Source organism: Rhipicephalus microplus, chromosome 5, assembly GCF_043290135.1.
Source record: "Rhipicephalus microplus isolate Deutch F79 chromosome 5, USDA_Rmic, whole genome shotgun sequence".
Taxonomy (NCBI): domain Eukaryota; kingdom Metazoa; phylum Arthropoda; class Arachnida; order Ixodida; family Ixodidae; genus Rhipicephalus; species Rhipicephalus microplus.
This window is the reverse complement of record NC_134704.1, coordinates 54084208-54108508: the sequence shown is the minus strand read 5'-3', so window position 1 is coordinate 54108508 and position 24301 is coordinate 54084208. Positions and strand designations below refer to the sequence as shown.

The 24301-nt window shown below is 46.3% G+C and overlaps 1 protein-coding gene and 1 long non-coding RNA gene across 2 annotated transcripts; both read left to right on the top strand.

Moving 5' to 3' along the window:
- The first annotated feature begins 4754 nt into the window (after nt 1–4754).
- On the top strand, nt 4755–9247 carry LOC142817256 (uncharacterized). Its single transcript, XR_012895134.1, has 2 exons — nt 4755–5032; nt 9058–9247. It is a non-coding gene; the product is annotated as an uncharacterized LOC142817256 (long non-coding RNA).
- Nucleotides 9248–19899: 10652 nt separating this feature from the next.
- Nucleotides 19900–24300, top strand: LOC142817790 (uncharacterized). Its single transcript, XM_075895485.1, has 2 exons — nt 19900–20241; nt 22108–24300. Exons 1-2 carry the CDS (start codon nt 20017–20019, stop codon nt 24184–24186), a joined length of 2304 nt encoding a protein of 767 aa, XP_075751600.1. The 5' UTR covers nt 19900–20016; the 3' UTR covers nt 24187–24300.
- The last annotated feature ends 1 nt before the right edge of the window (nt 24301 follows it).

Genomic DNA, 24301 nt, shown 5'->3' with positions numbered 1-24301 from the left:
GTGTAAACAGTTGGCAGCATCAGGGGTGCAGGGAACACTCCTCCAGTGAGTGCACACAGTGAACCGCTTTACACTCTTGAACGGGTTTCATCTTTTCTAGGCAATGAAGAGAAAGCTACAGGGGCGGAACTTCTGTACAGGTACTATACGACGCGAAGCAGTCCGGTATGTCATGCGTTCTGTATACTCCCCTGTGCAAAGTGATGGCTGTGCGCGACTATAGTGTTTCATATCGACGCAGACGCCGCTCGGCGTTCGAGGGACATGCAAAGGGCGCGCTTTTCTGACGCGTTCGACCAAAACCACAGCATATCCACGGAGCGAAGGATGATGAGTGGGGCGAAGCTTCCGTCAGTTCATCTGTTCATCCGTTCATCCGTCTGTGCGTCCGTCTGTGCGTCCGTCTGTGCGTCAAACAGACTGACAGTCGACGAGCAGACGCGGCCGGCGGATTATTGATGGTTTGCCGATAAAACCCTCCGGAGCTTCGCCCCACTCATCATCATTCACTCCGTGGATATGCTGTGAGGTGGTTACCGCATACATGCATACATACAGGTGACGACTGACCCACGCCTTAAGGAGCTTCGCCCCTGAAACGGAAGTGACAACGAATAACTTTGAAATAAATACGAATGTCTTACTGGTGTGAGCTGCATCCTGCGTCAAAGAGCTACATGCAAAAATGAAGGTAGTATTTTTCATGTCTCCTGTCGAAAATAAGGACACAATTGTACGACTGAATTCATTAACGGTAGGATATGCGCGATTTGGCTCTGTAGCCTTCACTGCGCGCATTGCCAAGAAAAGCTGTCCACGACTATTGCAACCTTTCTCCCTAGAAAAAAGGTAGTATCACAAAGGAAAACACTCATGCCCGGGGGAAGGGAGCGCAAACCGCCGAAATATCCTAATCCCTGACAAACGGTAAAAAAAAAAATGCTACTACGCAGGGAACAACCAATCATATGAACATGGAAGGCAGACGATAAGGAGGCCACCTATGGCTTTATCGACGCCTTTCACGATTCGCCATTTTAAACGACGAAATATATAGAGACGACGTAATTCAACCATCGGCCAGCCCATGGGTCCGTTTGCTGAAAGCAACTGGTTCTAACAAAATGAGACGCGCATGATCATGCATGGTAGTCAGAAAAAATTAGAAAATAAAATTTGGCGGTTCCCACGTACCTTGTTAATGGATGTTATGCGAAGCATGCGGATGGAAGGTGACTGCAGTGTTGTAATTTTTTTAAAGAAAACATTACTAAGTGGCGCTGAAGATATGTACAAGTGCACACACAGATACACGTTAAACAGCTGCATATGTTTTATATCACCCGTTGTTTACAGTTGCGTAACAATGCCAACAACAACACGGATATTAACAACACCAGAAGCAGTGAGCTGATGTGAAGCGCTGGTGCTCGAAGGTGGTAGCCCTGGACACTGCAACGTAAATCGACTACAGTGCATTGAACTTAACTACAATTCACGTTAACCCGGCGTGACGGGGCTGTATCACAGAAATACACTGGCAAGGTTTGTAAAACTGAAAGCGAGCGCTGCAACCACAATTGACGTTTCGCAAACAATATGACTTATCTCAAAAGTAGTTCCGAGACCTGGCGTGACTTCGTGATAGAATACTTGATTGGCTGATTGCTAAGCTTCGATTCATTCTGGGAACCTATTTATTCTTTTCATTCGTCGGGTCAACGCTGCCAATTCCAGCTTTTTCTTAACGCTTTCGAGTTACGATTTCCCATGCCTGTTCTTGCCATTTCTGGGTAGATGTAAACTGTCAATCACATGTGGCACATACCCGCATACCTTTAGCATACACATACAGGACCGCGGGTATATGTCATGCGCCTGGTGAAAAGGGCTTGACGACATACGCGATGAGATTGTGACATTCATGTCATCACCAGCGAGTCGTATTATCGTACCTAAAAAAGGGCCCCAAAACACTTTTCCAAGTAACCTGAATTGGATTAAATAAATCAGGTTATTGCCTCACCAATTCAATGCCGCATTAATTTAAAGAATCCGTCCAGTACGAGCGGCTCTGCAAAGATTTGTCACACGCTGAAATCGCATTCTCTATTCTCTCGTGCCGACGAAAGCCCTGGAAGCTAAGCAAGGGGGATGGCATAGGAAACGAAAATACGCCACGCGCGTCTAATGACCTTGAGTATTTTTTTTTTTTTTTTTTAAGATACGTCGGTTTTTTAGTGTGATCGCCCAAGCACGCATGGACAAGTCGCGGCCTCCCGCGGTGATCCCTGTAACGACCAAGCGCGCCGTGTTCAAATGGCTGATAGATGGCCTTCTACGACTCTTTTATCTTCCTCCGTCATTTGTGGAGAGAAGAGAAAGCAATTTTCAGCTGAATTTGATAATTTATAGCGAATTGCAGGCTGCGTGGTGCGAGATATTATTTGGTTCGCGTGTTCTCGGGAGGTTCTACTACCGATCGGCAGTGTTTTCTGACCATGCTCGAAAAGTGTTCCATGGCCCCTCTAAAGCTTTTTTTCATAGCATAAAGTAGTGCACAATAGCCATTATTGTAATAATAAAACATTCCAACCCCCCCCCACCCCACCCCAAAAAAAACATGGTTGATCCCTCCACCATAGGAATCGGTATAACACGAAAGCTAAATGTCTCTTTACAAAAGTGGTTTAGTGCTTATTGTACATTGATACAAACAGAGCTTATACCGTCTGTTGGTGTTCGACAGCTGAATCACCATTTTTCGCAAATACATCCACGTTGACATTTAGTGATGCATCTCCATCTCGACGACTGACGTGCATGATTAATGATTGATTAATGGTTAAACATGTCCCGGTGGTTATGGATGCCTGTGGAAGCTGTAGTACTTAATAACGGTGAAAGCGGAAAGTGGTGTGACGGCCGGAGGAGCATGACTGATTGTACGCTACTCTTGGGCTACGGTTTTCTACTCGCGGCATGTTAGAGTTATTGAACGCCACTGCCCCATTAGAGGGCAATACAACGCGCGTTGCGTCGTCCCTCTTGGCCAGCCACGATTTTTGGCCTGGCGAGTGTAAGCGGGGAACGCGAAGTTACATCCAGGCAAAGCAAGCGCGTTGCTCTATGCGTTGCAGAACTATTGTTGGTATGGATGGATGCTATGAGCCATGCCGACGCTTTGGGTGAGGTCGCCACTTCGCAGTGTGTTAAGGCGCTCGTAAGATTGAACTACTTCTATTGGAAACGTACCGAAAACAACGGGCGCGTACAAACGACGTGTTGAAAGAAGTAATCATGAATTTTGCGGAAATATCTGCAGAGATTATTGTGAGCGGGCTGGGGTAGAAATAAAGAGCATGTTTTGAAAGCCTGCAAAGAGTGTGGCCGGGGCACAGCGGATAGTGTACGCGGCAGCTATAGTCGCCGACCGAGAAGTTGTAGCTTTGTAGCTTCGACTCCCGTTTTAGACGTAGTTTCTATGACGGAAGTACGCTACGGAAACCTTGGTGGACCCAGGCATAAAGCACTTTCGTGTTAATAAGTCCTTACCTCAGCAGTGTGAAAGAAAGAGCTGCCTCAGCTAAATGCTAGAGCCACGTGAACGCCTCCACGTGTAAATCCTTCGATCACACGAGACCTCACTTTCTTTAGTCGACCGGGTTGGCAACATGTGTAGAGCAGATGTCATAAGATGAATTGCACCGAAAGAACCTTTTTATATTTGCTAGGTGGTTGCTAACCAACCTACACATATTATTATGATACCCATTGGAATAATCCTGCTTGAAAGGGTTAATAATGTTCATCACTGAGATCGACGGAGCCACGAGTGCGATGGGAGGCTGGAGTTGGATCTGAACGGGTGCAGGGGTTCTTGGGTCACGAGAACCCCGATTACCTCGAATGCGCCGAGTTTTCCGTCAAACGCAGAAGCAAAGAAACGTAAAAGAAACGCACCGTGCATTGCCTCGTTGAAAAGTAAGGGCGTACCGTGAGGATTTCGCGCATTGTGTTATCGCACAACGTCGGCTGAACGAGAGAGCTCCACAATCGCTTACGTAAGAAAATTTTCCTTCAAACGACTACCCCTGCATTGACGTAACATTTACGTAACGATATATGATCTGCGCGCCATTACACGTGTGCGAGCAGAAACAGGAACTTTCTTTCAATTACATTCATTGCGAACTGATTTTTGTACAGTGCTCAACTCTCTTGTCTATAACGATGGAGCATCGTGCATGAAACAGCACGAGCGACATCTGTAGTCGCAAATACGCCACATCTGAGCATGCACGGCGCCGTGCAGTGATGTGCTTGCCTCGCAGTTTCCGCCTTCCTTTATATCCACGGCTGCAATGGCTGCTTTGGCCATCGAAGCGCTGTCAACACTATAGTAGAACCGAAAGAAAAGGAGAAAAAAAACAAACCAGCAATTGGCCGGATAGGCACCTTTTATACTCTAAACATATTATCGCTTCGTGGTATTAAATCGCGGCGAGAACTGTTCGCTTCGTTTTTCTCGCTCGCTTTTTGTTTTGTTTTCGCTAAATCATTCAGAGCGCTTTCGACGGCCGAATCGGTTATTGCATATGCGCGGAGATAAGCAGGAATCAGTATTGCAAGGCAGGCCCATCTTTGGCGTCGCGCATGCTCAGATGGGACGTTTTTGCGACGGCAGATGTCGCTCGTGCTGTTCCACGCACGGTGCTGAGAGTTGAGCACATGCTAAGAAGTGCAGAGCCAACACGTGTCAAACATGTATCACCGTCTCCTGTTACGTCACAGGCAATCATCCTATGCATTTTCCGTTGTCTGCCAAAAAAAAAAAAGGCTGTTCTGTGCTTGTTCCTGGCCCGGCTATGTCACCATTTACAACAGTGGCTACGAAGATGACCTCACTCCGGTGCCTACCCACAATCATCGGCGACACTGGGATTCTAGGACGCTGAATGTGACCACCGCCACGGAACGTCGACAGTCATAGTCATAATGCTTGGCATTCAAATTTTCGGTGAAAATCAAGGTAAGTAGAACATTTACTCAGATGAACGCACTTTTTGAAGCGAATGACAGTGGCACAGAAGATGAAAAGGGCGCTTTTGATTTCAACGCTCCCAGCGAAGGTGGTCGGCGTTCTTGCGGGACACTGCGCTCTCCACAAACTAAATCAGCTAAGTTACGAGGAAACACTTGCCCTGTTAAATGCCGACTTCACACCGAAGCGCAATAGTAATATTATAATAATATGAAGTTTTACGTTCTTAAACCATGATATATATATGATAGACGTATAGTAGAGGGCTCCACAAAAACTGTCCATCTGGAGTTCTTTCACTTTCACTGACATCTCACAGCACATGGGCCTCTGCCATTTCGCCTCTATCGAAATGTGACGGAAGTCACCCGGAGATCACCCGGGATTGAACGGGTGACCTCCGGGTCAGCAGCCGAGCGCCACAACCACCGATCCGCAGAGGTTGCCGCAAGTGATCAGTTCTTCACTAGGGGCCAAGCTGCCACCGATTCTGTCCAAGAATACATGTTGCTGAGCTCCGCAAGCTGGCAAATAAGAGTAACTTCGGCACCTGCCTTGACCGTATACGTCACGCGAGCGCATCGTCTGTGGCATCCGAAATCGCGCTGTGGCAGAGAACACTGCTCGAAAGAAGCGAGCTTACACTGGCCAGAACTCAAGTCGTGACTGCAGAAGCCACTACGCAGGAAGCCGTGAGCAAACGTGACGAAACAGCCCCGCCGCGGTGGTCCAGTGGCTAAGGTACTCGGCTGCTGACCCGCAGGTCGCGGGTTCGAATCCCGGCTGCGGCTGCTGCATTTCCGATGGAGGCGGAAATGTTGTAGGCCCGTGTGCTCAGATTTGGGTGCACGTTGAAGAACCCCAGGTGGTGTAAACTTCCGGAGCCCTCCACTGCGACGTCTCTCATAATCATACGGTGGTTTTGGGACGTTAAACCCCACATATCAATCAATCATCAACGTGACGAAACAGTGGTGTGCAGTTTAGCTGGAAAATCGCGCCGCTATCGAACCCCCTCCAAAGAGAAGAATCAACGTGTTACAGGTTGCGCATGCTGCAGAAGCTATGATCAGCAAGCAGAGGCACGTGGCCCCACCAAAGAGAGCGATCGATGTTTTAGCTGTCGGAATACATGTCATCTCGCAAGAAAATGCCACTTCCAGACGAGGCTGTAGGGGCTCATGGCAGGCGTGGTATGGCACCGCTTACGCAGATCAGTATGAGAGCGCTGCATCTGAAGCAAAATAAAGCGATATTTTACGTCTTCACAATACTATACACTGGATAAGCAACACCTGCTACAGGCGTTTCGCAAGGCCATTAGTCGAGCAGAGAGAGGGAAATGAAAAAAAAAAGCTTGCGTTGCTTTTGAGATTCCATACATGTTCATGCGGAAGGGTGTAGTCAGACAAACTGGGTGGTGCGTTAATGATCGCTTGCGAGAACCTATTAATAATTTAAAAACCGGTACAGAAAAACGGTACGAAGGTGCGCGAGCTGCACTCGTTTTTGTCTGTTAAATGTCTTATCACCGGTTTCAACCACATCTGTCCGTGACGTCGGCCGCTTTATATCATCTTGCCTTACGTGGTGCCAAGTACGGATGCATCCCCAGCCTGTGTGATGTCACCCTTCTTATACGCTATTGAAATAGGCGCACTCGAGAAATATTTCAGGGATTTCTAGTCGCCTAAGGAGATGTGTATCAGTGTGCCATCACATGGCCCATTATTGTGCGAATCTGCTACCAGACGTCACGTCCATGACAGAAAAAAAAATTTTACGTATTTTTTGTTCAAACTGCTTTCATTTTTCCACTTCTCATTGAACGCATGCTGCAAAAAACGAAACATCTGTGCGAGTAACTGGGGCTGTTAATTCTCATTGTTATTGTGGCTGTTTAATATCCCAGAAGATGCATGAAATAATTATCGCAACGACATATATTCAACAATGTTCTGACGAAAATATATCGCTAGTGTATAAAAAACATGCGAAGCTCTATATGATTTCCATAAAAGACATACAAAAGAATTATAGATATGGCACAGATTTCCGTAAAAATTGAAGTAGATCGCAAACATATAAAATATGTAAACTTTATATGAATTTTGTAATAACCATACAGATTTACTGCAGTGGGCTGCGCAAAGAGTCAGTATGGACGTGAAAAGTAAACCTTGTCAAAATAAAGAGAAGCCGCAGTGTCCTTGAGTATCTTGGGCGAGTCTAGTGACCTCAGTCCACGACCCATATTACCTGTCACAAAGCAAGCTTTTTTGACCAAATCTAGCCGTTCCTGAGAGTCAACTCACTATGCACATGGATACTTTTTCACCGTTGTGTCGAGGGAATGTTTCATACCTGATGAAAAGTGTATAACGTAACGAACTTTTACATCGGAGGAAAGCTAAATACTCTTTGAGAAACAGTTTGAACAGCGCTCCCCACCTTCAACTACATACACCAAACTAGCCCCTACTTTGACCCTTGTGGTGTTTCTTTTTTAAAAAATTGGTCACACGAGCTTATATATATATATATATATATATATATATATATATATATATATATATATATATATATATATATATATATATATATATATATATATATATATATATATTCAATAAACATTAAACATTCAGTTATCAGTAAGCACACGTGTTGTTGTCATTGTCGCTATGACGTCAAGAGTGGCGATGTGGGCTTGTTGGTGAAACATTTGAAAGAAATTTATGTAGCGCGAGGTGAAAAAACGAACACAGGGAAGAATAGACTGAGAAGACTGAGCGCTACTATCAACAACATGTTTATTTTTGACCTCCAAGCTGCTTTTAAGCCATAATAGTCAGGTGACCAAGAAGATAAGCACGTGTAATTCAGATACATGCACGACAATGCCATCTACCTACAAGAAAAATTGTTTTTTCTTGTAGGTAGATGGCATTGTCGTGCATGTATCTGAATTACACGTGCTTATGTGCTTGGTCGCCTGACGATTACGGCTTAAAAGCAGCTTGGAGGTTGAAAATAAACATGTTGCTGATAGTGGCGCTCTGTCTTCTCAGTCTATTCTTTCCTGTGTTCGTGTTGTCGCCTCGCGCTACATAAATTGCTATGACGTCATTGTAGCAAAACATGCGGTGGTCCCGTGGCCGTGGATTGGATCAGGAAGAAAGGAAGGAAGCAAGCGAAATTATATATAATATACCAAAAAAATGGCTGCAATTATTGTGCAATTATGCTATGAGACTCGAAAGACGTATTTGTAGCCTGACCAGAACAATTATTATCCCTCTTCATTTCTTTCTGCCTTGTAGGAAGGGCAGGTCCAGACCACGCCCATTGTACCTGCAGTGCTACTACAATGCGCACATCATGGATGGGACACTTTCGGGTGCCATTTAACCCTTTCAGACGCCATCTATCAAGGACTGTCTGTAAATGTGTCAAATCACTACGTTACTTCGGGGCACTCGCTGTTCTATTGCTACAAAAATAACAAGATAATTGTTGAATCTATAGTGTGTGTATCATAGTAACTTGTTTTAATTAAGTTGCAATTAAATATATATTTAACCTGAACTCATTGATGCTTACTTTTGGCATAAATAGAATCTAATCTTAGGCTAAAATATAGTGCGAATTCATTTTTGCTAATGTCAATTGTGAGCAAGAAAATGTTCTGCTTTTCACATTGCTCTCAGGAAGTGGCACGTCGCACGACTCGTCAAACGTGGTAGTGCATTCAGAAAAGTGATTATATGTGTTATTACACTGCAAAATGAGGTTGAATGAAGAAAAATTAATCACGTAGGAGGTTCAATTCATCTAATGCACGATATATCTTACTCTTTCTTAGCCTCTACTTTATGCAAATAACAAAAATGAGTGGTGTACACAGCTGTGTACATAGCGTCTGAAAGGGTCAAGTATATAGTTGAGGGTTTGGAAACACCCGATTTGCAATTTACGCCACGAAATTTCCTCTCTTTTGTCGAATTGTTTAGCTGCATCTGGACAGATCTTACGATCTGATCCTTGGAGGCCTTACTACGGAGCCACGACGCCGAAGAACAACGTAAAAATAATCGGTCTCGCCCTGACCGCCGACAACTTGGGATATGACGAACGGGACAGAGGCCAAAGCCTTCTTTCCCGTCATCCCCGACGGGTGCAAATAAACGTCATTTCTCTCTTTCCATCTCTCTGCTTTACACAGTGACCCTGCACCATGCTCTCTTGTAGGCAACGTCTCGCAATGTTTCATTACATTTTAATAAAATTGGTTGTGAGTTGATTTCTGTCAAAAAAGGTAAGCCTATACTTACATATGACTTTGAAAATATATATAACTTTCATCTTCGTACATTTTATTCAATTTAATTAAAATTAGATGTGGGCGTGGCACAAAAAGTAAACCTATATTGTGTTTAATAATATAGTATTCTTCGGTTTCGGAATGTTCCGTCATGTTTTATTAAAGGCAACTGTCGGAAAAAAGAAAAGGGCCATAGCCTTCGATAAAGTGGCAATCTTGTCTCATAATATTTCGGCAAATATCTGTGGAAGTCATTGTGGCTGCATTTCGGCAAAAAAAGAAGGTAAGTCTTTGGCAATCTAGTAATATTCTGCCTCTAAGTGTTTCGTCATGTTTCAGTAAAATTGGCTGTGGGTGAATCATCGAGAAAAAAGGACGTTCTTCAAAATTTTAGTATTTGAATGAGGATAGCTTTTGGAAGTTTAGCAATCTTCGCTGTCCAAATGCGTCATCAAATGACATCAGATTGGCTGTGAGTGAATTCCAAACAAAAAGGAAAGGTAAGTACAGCCTTTGTTAACTACGCTATCTTACGGTATCGTACCATTGCGCCGAATTTCATTAGAATTGCTGTGAGCAAAGGTTTTAAAGTGTGTAAGCCTTTTACATTTAGAAATTTGGTCAAATTCGGTCTCGCACTGTTTCGCCGCATTTCATCAAAATTGGATGAGGGTGAGCTTCCCGCAAAAGAGAGAGGGAGAGATAGAAAGGAATCTTGTAGTGTCCCTTGGCCACCTAAACATTAGTTTAGCCAACGTCTCCTTCATTTCTTTAGTTGCCAGTGCAAACGCGCGCTCCTCAACAGGAGCCATGCATCGGTCCGCTTTAGTTCAGGGAGTGGTCGTGATGCGGCGCCACATAAATGGAGAGGGAGGGGGGGGGGGGCAAGTTCTTTTAGGTAAGGTTGCTTGCGTCACAAGTGCGTATAAGTGCTTTCCCGTGCATATGCGATAGACCTGTTTCCCTCCCCAATATCGTACGCTTGTCAGATTTCTTCCTTCGTGCTCCTCCTTTGTCGCTCAAAGCAATAACGCTGCCAACTGGCGGCACTCCTAAAGGTGGCGCGTGCACTGGAGCAACATCGCAGAGACGATTCTCCATTGGTTGCCTGCATAGCGCCACGAACGGCGACACGCTGTCTCGGAACGCCGTATCAGAGCCAGCGTGACCGCCAACACTGGCACCATAAGGAATGCAGAACGCCGCCACGTGGATCTGTACACAACTGAATGTAAAATTGCTTCGTATGACTTTCGCCGGGTGTCACCACATGATGGGCTCTTTCCCATATGACCGCAAAGCACACGCCGAGCCTAGGCGATGGGCGGGAACAGGAAAGGACTAGAAAAGAGAGTAAACGGCTTGATCGGGCGTATCTGGCTAGCATTGAAAGAATAGAGGAGTTGGTTTAGCATTGAATTTTCGTGAACGCTAAATGTTCCCGACGTTTGCAGATTATTCCACGTCGGCTTCACAAATCTTGCACAAGAGAGTATTTATATTGAACTAACACGAAATTCAATTAATCCTTCATAGAGGCTGTTGTGATGTTTTATTTTCCTTTAAAGTTTGCGTGACCCATCGGGATGGTTCAGGTGCAACCTTCAGCGGGGATATGTAGCCCAGTAGGCCAGACACTCGTCTCCGCAGCGTGAGGTCCTGGTTTCGAAACCCAGTGTCCCCAAGATGTGTCTTTTTCTTTTACGTATTATAACAATCAACATGTTGCGGGAGGGGAAAGCGATGTGGACGGACGAACCCCTGGATTGCAATTTTCTCACTGGGTCCATATAAAAATGGTTGTTATGTAGCTGTGTTGTTTTGTTTTTCTGCGTCACCAGTCGTATGGTTTAGATATATTCATTGTTTGCAAGCAGGGGTGTTTGGCCGAATGGTCAAAGCACTGGGCTTGAGAGCGTGAGGACGCGGGTTGAGACTTGGCACCGCGAAAGTGGTCTTTCAGCGTTTTTTTTTCTTTTTAATAAAGATTCATCTTCCATGAAAGAGGGATGGTCGGGCAACAAAGTACACCAGTTTCTCGTCGAGTCGGCACAGAAATGCTCGCACATTTCAATACCCCCCTGCCCCTCGCATACTATATGGTTTTAGTTTATAGAAAGCTGCATCGAAACTACCTGCAAAGTGAGCTGTTTCTTAATGCTATGAAAAGTAAAATTACGCAAAATTGACAAACCACAAATTAATGTCTTCAGCGTAAAATTTCCGGCACTACGGCGTTTTTCGCAATGATATGGTTGTTTTGAGAGGTTAAACCTCACATGCCAATCAGCTAGATGTTTCAGCATAACAAATCTATGCACTATTGAGCACAATTTGATTATGAAGTAATCATCCTCACATTTAATTTATTTCAGTTGTTCGAATAGGTGCGCCTGCTTGGACAGTTCTCATGCATTTCAATAGCAGAGTTCAGAGATACAGATTTCCCTGATGTGTTGGCTTCCCCGCAACGAACGTCAAAAACCACTCGAAAAAAACTCCCAAGCATTTCCCCGAGGGTGAACATGGTTAAGTGCGAATACACGGGGTGATGCTATGAGGGGTATTTATTAATTCGCACTATTATATTTATGAATCACACTATAATGCCTCTATGGTGTAATGGTTCGTGGGAATTGCAATTTGATCACAAGGGGGAGTTTACCTTAACTCACTGGTGAATGCCAACGGATTTTAACTTTACTCCCCCTCACGACCCGCTCTCGACGGGAGACTGAGAGAGAAGGCGGGCGCGCGAGAGAGGGGTGCGCGCGCAGCTGCAGCGAGCGAGGAGAGCGGAGGAGCGAGCGAAGGGGGAGGGCGTATAAGGCGCGTTACTGACACCGATATCAGCGTCGCGTCCGTGGCTTAAGGCCAAACCTCATAAGCGCGAAAATGCACGCGACAGCGACAAGCGACGCGACGTAGATCGGCTTCGCGCGATCAGTCGCTAGCGCAGGCAAACCTCATTCACGCGACGGCTTCGGCGAGCGAATTCCACTGTTGCTGGCATGAGGCCGTCTACTCGCACCAAGGAAACCGCGTAGCGAGCGGTATGCAATTTAAAAATAAGATATATTGTTGTGTAACGAAACGGAAAATGTTTATTATTGCCTTGCAGCATTTGTATATGCACATGCGTAATGAACATTGCGTTATTTCTTGTTGCGCATACGTGACTCGGGCCGGGTCACGTGCACCTATGTAGTCTTTGTATTTTCCGGTATTTCGCTATTGGCTGCTTGAGCCCAGCACTTCCGGGCGATGAGCGACGGTTTCCAAATCTGGAGAACCGAGCGATCACGCGAAAACGAGCACGCGACACGTCGCGCGAACGCCCTGTTTCGTCGCTCATAGCGTCGCTCGTCGCTGTCGCGTGCATTTTCGCGCTTATGAGGTTTGGCCCTTATTCGGTAAAGTGTCGCGCTGCGGCCCGCCAAGTCCTCTTTCTTTTAAAGATAGAGAGAAGGCTGCGGACGCCGCCGACGGCGGTGGATGGTTTGGGGTCGCTTATAAAGTCTATTCACTCTTAAAAGTTGAGGCCCTTATCGCCCATTATAAGGCTGAACTTTTTTCTGACGTCACACCCTGCAGTCACGGAACATCTGTGCGGTTTTCCCAGCTAATGATTCCTCTGATGTGTCAGCTTCACCTCAAGAAACGTCGAAAACCACTGAAAAAGTTGAGGTGCTTATCACCCTTGATAAGGCTCAACTATTGTTTGACGTCACGCCTGGTGACGTGGACATACTGTACGTTTGTTTCGAGCTAAAGGTTCCCCTAAGAAGTTGGCTTCCCCGCAATGCATGGTCGAAACCCAGCGAAAACTTTTGAGGCCCTTATCACGCATGATAAGGCTCGACTTTTGTCTGACGTCACGCCTTGACACGTGGGCGTACTGTACGTATGTTTCGAGCTAATGGTCCGCCTCAGAAGTTGGTTTTTCCACCATGCATGGTGAAAACTAGCGAAAAAAGTTGAGGCCCTTATCACCCCTGATAAGGTTCAAATTCTGTCTGACGTCCTGCCTTGTCACGTGGGCATGCTGTACGTTTGTTTCGAGCTAAAGGTTTTCCTGAGAAGTTGGCTTCCCCGTATTGCATGCTCAAAACTAGCGAAAAAAGTTGAGGCCCTTACCACTCACGATAAGGCTCAAGTTTTGTCTGACGTCACAACTTCTCACGTGGGATTACTGTACATTTGTTCCAAGCTAAAGGTTCTCCTGAGAAGTTAGCTTCCCCGCAATGCATGTTCGAAACTAGCGAAAAAACTTGAGGCTCTTATCATCCCTGATAAGGCTCAACTCTTGTCTAACGTCACAACTTCTCACGTGGGAGTACTGTAGGTTTGTTCCGAGCTAAATGTTGTCCTGAGAAGTTAGCATCCCCGCAGTGTGTGGTCAATACTAGCCAAAAAAGTTGAGGCCCTTATCACACCTGATAAGGCTAATTTTTTGTCTAACGTCACGCCTTGTCACGTGGACGTACTGTACGTTTGTTTCGAGCTAAAGTGGCCCCTGTGAAGTCGGCTTCCCCGCAATGCATGGTCAAAAAGTTGTGACGTCAGACAAAACTTGAGCCTAATAATGAGGGATAAGGGCCTCAACTTTTTTCGCTAGTTTTGAGCATGTAATACGGAGAAGCCAACTTCTCAGGAAAACCTTTAGCTCGGAACAAACGTACAGTACTCCCACGTGAGTTGTGACGTCAGACAAAACTTGAGCCTTATCATGAGTGATAAGAGCCTCAACTTTTTTCGCTAGTTTTGAGCATGCATTGCGGGGAAGCTAACTTCTCAGTAGAACCTTTAGCTCGGAACAAATGTACAGTACTCCCACGTGAGAAGTTGTGATGCCAGACAAAAGTTGAGCCTTATCAGGGGTGATAAGGGCCTCAACTTTTTTCGCTGGTTTTGACCATGCATTGCGGGGAAGCCAACTTTTCAGGGAAACGTTTAGCTCGGAACAAACGTACAGTACTCCCACGTGAGAAGTTGTGACGTCAGACAAAACTTAAGCCTTATCATGAGTGATAAGAGCCTCAACTTTTTTCGCTAGTTTTGAGCATGCAATAGGGAGAAGCCAACTTCTCAGGAAAACCTTTAGCTCGAAACAAACGTACATACTCCCACGTGAGAAGTTGTGACGTCAGACAAAACTTGAGCCTTATCATGAGTGATAAGGGCCTCAACTTTTTTCGCTAGTTTTAAGCATGCAATACGGGGAAGCCAACTTCTCAGGAAAACCTTTAGCTCGGAACAAACGTACATACTCCCACGTGAGAAGTTGTGACGTCAGACAAAACTTGAGCCTTATCTTGAGTGGTAAGGGCCTCAACTTTTTTCGCTAGTTTTGAGCATGCAATACGGGGAAGCCAACTTCTCAGGAAAACCTTTAGCTCGAAACAAACGTACATACTCCCACGTGAGAAGTTGTGACGTCAGACAAAGCTTGAGCCTTATCATGAGTGATAAGGGCCTCAACTTTTTTCACTGGTTTCGACCATGCATTGCAGGGAAGCCAGCTTCTCATGGGACTCTATCTCAGTACAAACGTACATCACGTCCACGTGACAAGGCATGACGTCAGACAAAATTGGAGCCCTATCACGGGTGATAAGGGCCTCAACTTTTTTCGCTGGTGTGATCATGCATTGCGGGGAAGCCTATTTCAAGGGGAACATCTCGCTCGAAACAAACGCACCGTACGACCACTTGACAAGGCGTGACGTCAGAGAAATGTTGAGCCTTATCAGGGGTGATAAGGGCCTCAACTTTTTTCGCTGGTTTTGACCATGCATTGCGGGGAAGCCAACTTTTCAGGGAAACGTTTAGCTCGGAACAAACGTACAGTACTCCCACGTGAGAAGTTGTGACATGAGACAAAAATTAAACCTACTTATGGTTGATAAGGGCCTCGAAATGTTTGGCTGGTTTCGACCATGCATTGCGGGGAAGCCAACTTCTCAAGGGAACCTATTGCTCAAAACACACGTACAGTACGCCCACGTGACAAGGCGTGACGTGAGACAAAAGTTGAGGCTTATCAGGGGTGGTAAGGGCCTCAACTTTGGTAAGCACATAGCTCATAACGGGGAAGGAATATACAGCTGATAGGCGAGCCGAGGGCATTAATAAATTCTTTCAACACACGAAAAAGTATAGAATTAACACACTTCAAGAGGAATATTAAATGCATTCTTCTTGAAATCTCAATTGAGATTGTAAGCGGGGGTGACGTTGACAGCTATTTTAATTTGAATTAACGTCTTGAGCGGACGCTAGGTGGTGCCAGAGTTGGATGAGCCGTTTGGTGGCGATTGCCAGTGCAAAATTGGCGTAAACGAGATGCAAAACAGGCTAATCAAATTCTCCGGGTTCAAGCGTTCACGTTTCCATTCAATTAACATAGTCCGGAAGCCGTTTTGTATTCATTCAATGAAACCACTGCGCGGTATTCTGAGCTAAAGTTGAGCTAATGTCTCAATCAAATGAACGTGTTCTACTGGCGATAGGAACAAGATAGGGGAATGCTTTGTAATTCGTAAGCATTTCTTTGCCAATTCAATCGGAAAATATCCAGTCCTTTCGTCCGTCCCCCTGTTGCGCGAAACATGGCCATCGATGAAAAGAAATAAAAAGTAAAAGAAACTGTCTTGGAAGAGTTGGGATTCGAACGCAGACCCTGCGCTCCGTAGGCGAGTGTCTTACCTGTTGAACTACAGGCCAACGCTTGGTTAGGGGGGGGGGGGGGGGAGTGTATCTGACCCAAGTGATTGTGTTTTACCAGAGATAAAAAAAGCGAAAAATTATTATGCCGCCTTTCTTGAAGTGGTTCATGGTGGTCGAATAAAAGCCCCCTTTAGAAGGAAATGTCATGCCGACACGATGCGCTGCAATATCAGCGTCAAATGAAACCCGAACAGTGGCAAGTCTTGTCGACAGTGTAGTGCGCACCGTCCAGTTATCATAGCTTGATGGCACGCACTATACCATCGCAAAGGCTTGTCGCTGTTCGGGTTTTATTTGAAGCTGATAGTATACGTAAGAAATGTATGCCTCTGCGAAAATTGAATGTCAGACATGCGTTTTGATGACTGTGATATGGGCGGGTCAATCGGTTTAAGATGCTTAGAAACGCTAAATGTATGACTCCATAATTTCCAAAAAGTAAAGGCTTGGTTTTAACTCAAGTTGAATGACTAACTTAAATTAGATTTGATTTAATTTGACGAAACATTTCTAGACCGAGAAATACTCGGGGGGCTACTGATCAGATGGAACTAATTACCACGATAAAAGTTGTTATCGCATGCTTGCCATTAGCGTTGGCCCGGCAACAGTTCTGACGTAACCAAGCCCGCAGCCCCTAGCGCTGGGTCAGAGTGCTATAGCGCTGCCCGCGTCGATAGACGATGGCTATAAACAAGGCTACGCATGTTGGCTCTAAGCGCAGGTGCGAAAGTGATTGATTTCAAAGGCTTATGACAGGTTTACCTTGATTGCCTGAAACTCACCCCCGGACAATTTTAATTACATTTGACGAAACATTCCTCGACCGAGGATACCAGTTAGCGGGGCTTACCTTCATTGCTAGAGATCGCCCCACAACTAAATTTAGCGCTATGTAACGGGACATTCCGGGATCGTAAAAATACCAAATTTCCAAAGGCTTACCTTTATTAACACTTACCTTTATGGTAGAAATTCATCCACAAACATTTTCTTTAAAATGACGCAATGCATTCTGACACACAACCCACAAGGAAGAACTGCATGAGCAGGGTCCCGGAGAAATGGAGAGAAAAGGGGGGGCTAGTGGTTGTCCTTGTCAGTTTATTACTGCAGCTGTCGTTTGATTACGTCGCTGCCCAACAGTTGTTTATCTTTTAAGTATTTTGTACTTCCCCTTCATTTATTTTTTATTGTGTACTATCCACGCGAATGTATAAATGTTCGGATGACCCGAGTATTGCCCAATCTCCCTGGATATGTACAATAATAACGTGAAATCAAACAAACAAGCAAACGAAAAATAAAATATATTCGGCGGAGGCAGCCTGGACGCCAACAAGAGCCGGAGGGTGGCCGATGGTGAAGGATGGCTGGTGACCCCCGTCTTCTCCAAGAAGTCCAGTAGACTGAGGAACGATTGGATGTGCGGACGCGCCAGAAACATCAAGTTCGTGAAGGTCGCAGAAGGGAAGCCCGGTACCCCGATGCAGGCTGCTCGCGGTGGCCCTCTCCGCATGACGTAGTGACGACGTCACAGCAGAGCGCTCAGGCATTCTCTTACCTAAGTAGTGTTGCCTGTAAACTGTAATGACGCCGGAGCGTTCCTGGGCCAGGGCTGCCCAGGCCCTAGGTGTTTGTCATGCTACTCCAGGTGCTGGGTCATTATGATACACTGATGAACAAATAACACATGTAGCCACACACGCATAGACTACAATATTTACAAAGTTCCATTCAGGCTTGAGGCTCGAAAAAAGTCTGAAGCGTTTTCGTGGCGCGTAACGCGCTGGAGCTGCTTGACCAGGGGCCCAGAATGTATCAACTAAGTTCGAGTCCCGTAGCAGGCTCAAGGCCGCCTTCAGAGAATATCTGTAGTGCGTTTCGCCTGTATTCACAGAGGACATGATTGAGATCTTCTGGAAGTATCTCTGGGACGCTCGAAATACGAGTGAATCCCCCACTGGGATAAATATGCGCCTCTTGGATGGAAGACCTGTGCACACTGCACGCTTCATGACATTATGCTACACGCACAGAAAATCTGGCCTCATCGCTTCCGTCGCTACGGGCCTGGCAATGCAAATTTCTGTCCAAGTATCATGATTCGAAGAACTGTAGTCCACAGACCTGCCACCAAGGAGGCAATTGAGCGTGGTCTGTGTTATCATTACTGTATATGCAACCTGGAAAGCTCGACAAGCATGAAGGCCTTGCAGATGTAGCTAAAGACTTGAAGACTCTCAAATCCATTATGCATACAATGAAAGAATCAACTGCATCAATGCATGAAAAGGTGAAGCACTTCCACAGACCTGCCACCAAGGAGGCAGTTGAGCGTGGTCTGTGTTATCATTACTGTATATGCAACCTAGAAAGGGTCCTGCAACACTCGCAAGTAACCATCTAGTGGCTTCATTCAAGGTATTTAGTGCCTCGTGCACCAGCCGCCACAAGTACGTAAAGTACGAAAGGAGTTCCAGATTTGTCACTCGCTGTGATTGCTTTACGTCTACTCTCTTCCAGACGAGCGCGCTGGAAGCTAGACTGGGAGGGATGGCACGTGATAAAAAGTGTGACAGCGCGTGTGCGCGTGGCGACCTCGGAAGCTACGCAGCTCACGACGCTCAAATCAGTCAATGGCCGCGAATTTGGGTATACGGCGCGATCATTCGGTTACATGGCACCATTGGTAGATAGAAAAAAGGAACGACTTGATGAAAATTATTTGCAAGTTCCAGGCCACATACGGATCTATATTGTTTGGCTCCCGTGTTCTCACCTTGCCGATAAAGTGCCGCGGGGTTAAGATAGCTTATACAGTGACTCTAGTCAGTCTCTCTCCCACTGGGCTTAGCTGCTGCGCGCGCCTGCGACTTTCACCATGGCTTTACTCGCCATTCCTGCGAGTGTGTCAGTGACGAGACACTTACAATGCTCTTGAAACCTTCCTTACCTTTCCTTCAAGAACTATTATCGGCTTTGGTGGCTGCTGCTGCCGTCTTGGTATTTCGTCACGCAGGACTTCGGTGGTCCTCCGGTAGGCGACTCTGGCACAGCCGGCTCCTGCATCTTGCAGGCTCACACGTTCAATTTCACATTGAATAATGATGCAGTAATCACGATCCACAAGTGTTAAAGTATCCCGGAATTTGTTCCGTTTATGAATTCAAAAGGTTATAATAATTCCTGGGGTTTTACGGGCCAAAACCACAATATGGTAATGAGACACGCAGTAGTGGAGGGCTACGGGTAATATCGACCACCAGGAGTTTCCTAAAGGGACACTAAAGTGAAACAATGAATGAGTTTAGATTTAGAAACTATGCTCCAAGAATTCTAATCTCGCTAATTTCCCTATCATAAGTTTATTAGCAGAGTAGATAAGCAAGTTCAATGTTACATTTTAAAATTTCGCGCTGAAATCTGAGCACGTAACATCACGGGTATTAGTGTACTTAACTCCTTTTTGACGACATTGGCTCAACAAAATTAGCCGAAGCTTCGTATGTTAAGTCTATGGTCTCGTGGGAGATCAATTTGCTTCATCTTTACCAATAAGGAACTAAGTAGGACCCAGTACACGTCGAAATTTCAAGTCCCCCCCCTCCTCTACACCCACTGTCATTTGCCAACCCTCATCCTCATCGACGGTATGCCGTGTGCGACACCCCGCTGCGTAGAGTTACTCCTTTAGATATCTAAAGGTAGCATCCACAGTACATTTACCGCTGTGGTCATTTGCTAGTAATCATTATCGGCAGCATGCCGCGTGCTAGAGCGTGCCGGCAGCAGCTAGCGCACGGCTCGTGCCCTCGCAGGAACGTTGGCTCGACGTGGAGCTGCGGGAGCCCCGTCCGCCACGCTGACCGCGCGCAAAGTAGGCCAACGTCCCCGCTACGCCTGGTCCGGTCCGACCATGGCCAGCCTGTCCGAGAAGAGGCTGCTGGTGGGCTTCGACGACTTGGGCATCCCCGACTGGACGCAGGTCGAGTTCCTGACCTTCTCGCGCGAGATACGCCTGTGCTCGCTGTGCGGCGTCGTCTCAGCGAAAACAGCCACCGTCGGCTGCCAGCATGTCCTCTGCAGCTTTTGCTTCCGCGACCAGGGAGAGGGCCCCAGCATCGTCTGCCCCATTGACAAGGTGCGGAATAGCGCGTGCCATATATGGATCTTCAGCGCTTCATATACAATAAATTATACTAGAGAAAAATCTGGTGACCGTTTAGGGAAGCTTCCAGTATGGCGGGCTCTTGCGCCGATTTGACCAAACGTTGCTTTCGTGGCATAAAACTGAGTTGTGGCTTAGGAAATGAATCGCCCAACATAAGACTGCAGTGTTGTGCATGCAGTCATATGAAACGCAGAAATTTGATCTAACTGGTAGTAACCGAACTTATACATCTTAACAAGCGCAAAACCACAATCGCACGGGGGATACGTGAAGAGGAAGCGCGCTAGTGCTGTTCACGTCTTTACTTTGCGTGATTGTGGCTTTGCGCTTATTAAGACGTGCAAGTCTTACGCGTATAGAAAAGCAACACAGCTTCGAAAATTGAGGCTAAAAGCAAATTCATCTAGCTGCAGCCCGCAGGAACGTTTTTGAGCCTTCTCACTTAACTCATTTTGTCAGTTGCATGACGTCACACATGACGTTGCCTATCCAGTCACGTGATTCCCGCCAGTGAAGGCTACCAAAGTTAACTTGTAGCGTTCTTTAGAATATTTTGACATGTTCTTCATTCTTTCCGAATAAAAGGAGGTGGGGCCAGTAAAAGGGGCTCTGCAACACTTTTACAGTCAACCATCGGATGACTGCATTGAAGTGTATGGCCTCACGAATCGACCACCGCAAAAATTTTCAGAACCCGCAAAGTACGGGCGGAGATAGAGATTAGTCGCACGCTGCAATTAATTTCTCTCTCCTATCGTCCCGACGAGTGCGCTGGAAGCTGCACGGCACGGGGAACGAAGTTCCGCGCGCATCACTTCTTTTTTTTTTTTTTTTATCGACCGCGCGGCTTACGTTCAGTGTGCCGGGTGCCTCCAGTGGCGGCCGCGGTCAGTATGCAGCTCACGATGTTCAAATAAGCCTATGGCCGTGTGTTTAAGTATACGGCGGGGTCATTTGGGTATATGACATCATCTGTAGAAAAGAGAGGGAAATATTTCTAGCTGAGAATCATCAGTTTCGGGTCGTGTGCTGCGATATGTTTGGCCCGAGTGTTCCCAGGAGCCTAGACTACCGATCGACAGCTCTTTCTGACCACGTTGAAAAAGTGTCGCAAGACCCCTTTGAGTGAGCACGACGCACATGCTCGCCCGTAAGAAGTCGGGAGCACGCAAGCTCTACTTTGGCAGTGACACTCACTTCGCGGTGGCGAGGCAGGGGCATAACCTGGGGATGGCACACCTTGCTCCCATGCCCCCTCCCACCCCCGAAATACGCGAAAAATAGGGCGAAAATGACCATTTCAAGGGGGTGCCCCTTGCGAGCTCGCCCCCCCCCCCCTCTACCCCGGGAAAAATTTCTGGCTATGCGCCCGTGGCAAAGTAACAGTGAGAGCATTATCATATTTAGTTTGCCTAACAAGAATACGATTAAAAAATTCTCTAAATTTCAGTGGCGTCTGGTAAGGAGGTCCATTATTAAAGGCGTCCGACATTACAGAACCACCCCGTAAACTGACAAGACACTAACTAAAGAAAAATTTTAACACTCTCTGTTCTTGCCGGATCAGCAATATCTCAATATCTTTGTTCATCCTCTGCTGCCTTGTCATGTAAATGAGAAAACTGTGGGCCAGTAAACAGCAGCACACTTCTACTGCAAAATCTATGACACCAATTTGTAGCACTATACATTCCCTCTGACCATATATCAATTCTGAGAAAGCTACTGGTCCATTTTCTATCTAGGACATGAAAGTTTTTTTGTCTGCTATGCGTGGATTCGCTACATTGTGGTGTGAAGGCAGAGCTGGTGTCAATTACGCTTTATTGGACCCAGGTGGAGACTTCTACCAGCAAGGCCAAGTTCGAACGGAACAACACCGAGCTGCTACTGTCGCTGCGCGTGGCATGCGTCAACCGTCGCAATGGGTGCCGCCTGCTGGACACACTGCGGGGCATGAAGGATCACCTCAAGCAGTGCGAGTTCCAGGCCGTCCAATGCCAGATGTGTGGCAAGAAGATTAAGCTTCACGAGGTTCCAGGCCACGCACGCAAGGACTGTTCCCGCATTCCCAAGTCTGAAAACAATAAGCGAGCCGCCGCAGCGCCAGCTGCCCAGCCAGCAGTACCTGCGATGCGCACAGCGCCACCGAAAACCATGGTTGAGCAGACAACCATGGGACCAGTGCAGAGCCACGTAGTGCAAACTGGGCCGTCTCAGGCCATGCAGGCTCCGGCTATGCCACCACAAATGATCATGCAACCAATGCCCATGACACCACAGGCAATGATGACACAGCACCTCCAAGCGGCACCTGTCATCATGCAACAGGCACCGTGGCTTGATGAAGTTACGACGCTGCAGCAGAAGGTGAACAAGGTGCATGAAGACGTACGCAAGATGGCCACCAGGATGCAGGCACTCAAGGATGAGACCACCCGGGAGCTAGAAGTAGTCAAGAAGGAATTGCAGAAGATGCAGAATGAGAAGGGAGATTACAGTATGATTGTCAATGGCATTTCTAGCTTGCGCAACCAAATGAAAGACAACATGGCAGATGTGACTGAGGAATTCGATGCCATTAAGGAAGAGCTGAGGGTTTATGGAACAAGCATTGAGGACCTTGGAGTACTGAAGGAGACCATGGAACTGAGGATCGGAGATATTGTTCAGCATGTGGAGTTGCTGAGTGAAAGTGTGGAGGAATATGCAAACCTGAGTACCACAGTGACCGAGATGAAGAACTCAATTGCTGCTATTCAGGACATGAAGCATGTGATGGAATTCGTCACAGACTTTGAGCAGACTTTACTTGGTGACATTACGAGTAGTTCTGGCGACAAGAAGAAAGCATTTACCCAGCAAGTGGAGATGCTTAAGAAATGCGTTGAAGTAATCGATGAACTAAAGTCTACGGTCAAGCTTAAGGATATGGAGCAAGTTGTCAATGAACTAAGCACTATCAAGGATGATCTGGGAAAATATAGTGCCCTTAATGACAAGGTTGAAGGAATATCATCAGATCTAACTGGGCTGAAGGCAGTAGTGAAGGAGGCTGGGGACTTCGCCAGGAGCAATCCTGTGCTGACTCAGGAATACCGCACCGAGCTTGACGGGTACAGGACGGAGGTCAAACTGATACAAGAGAAAATGCAGAAAATCGGCACTGACATCGATCATCTGAAGAGCACCTCAGAAGATACAAAGAACAAAGTTGGACTTGATGAAGTAGTTGCTGAAGTTTCAAATCTAAAAATGAAATTTGAAGACATTGATGCCATAGAAGAATCGCTTCAAGAAACTAAGGATGGATTCCTGCGTATTAATATTCTGTCAGTGGAGCTTGACAAAATACGCGAGAAAATCGATAAACTTGAACAAAGCGAAGCAATTAACAAGGACACAGCCAAGAAACTGGAAGAGGCCACCACACAGTTGTCTTCCATGCAGACAGTAAACGACAGTATCCAGAGGTTGCAAAACAGCTTGCAGACACTAAACAAGCGCTTCATTAAAAAGACTGAAGAGCTGCAGGCAAGCATTGGGGCTACTGTGTCAGAAAAGCTTGAAGCTTCAGAAAAGTTTAAGGAACTGGCAGAAGTAAAAGCAACTCTCGCCGAGGTAAAGAAGGATGTCCAACTGTTGAATGACCTGAAAGACACATTCTCTACAAAAAGCGATACCAAGCAAGAAGGCCTTGCAGATGTAGCTAAAGACTTGAAGACTCTAAAATCCATTATGCATACAATGAAAGAATCAACTGCATCAATGCATGAAAAGGTGAAGCACTTTCAAGAGCTGCGAAAGTCGGTTGATGCGATAAAAGAAGACATGAAGGATTACCAAGAGTTAAAGACAAACTTTGCCACTCTAAAGAAGACCGTAGAGAAACTACTGAAGAGTGCCGACGACTGAGCATTCCACATCAAAGGCTCTAGTTGTACAGTGCCCACGGTGCAGAACTCTTGTGCTCAATGCAGTAAGGACATCTCGCGAGACGAAAATAAAGGCTTGCTCACTACAACCATAG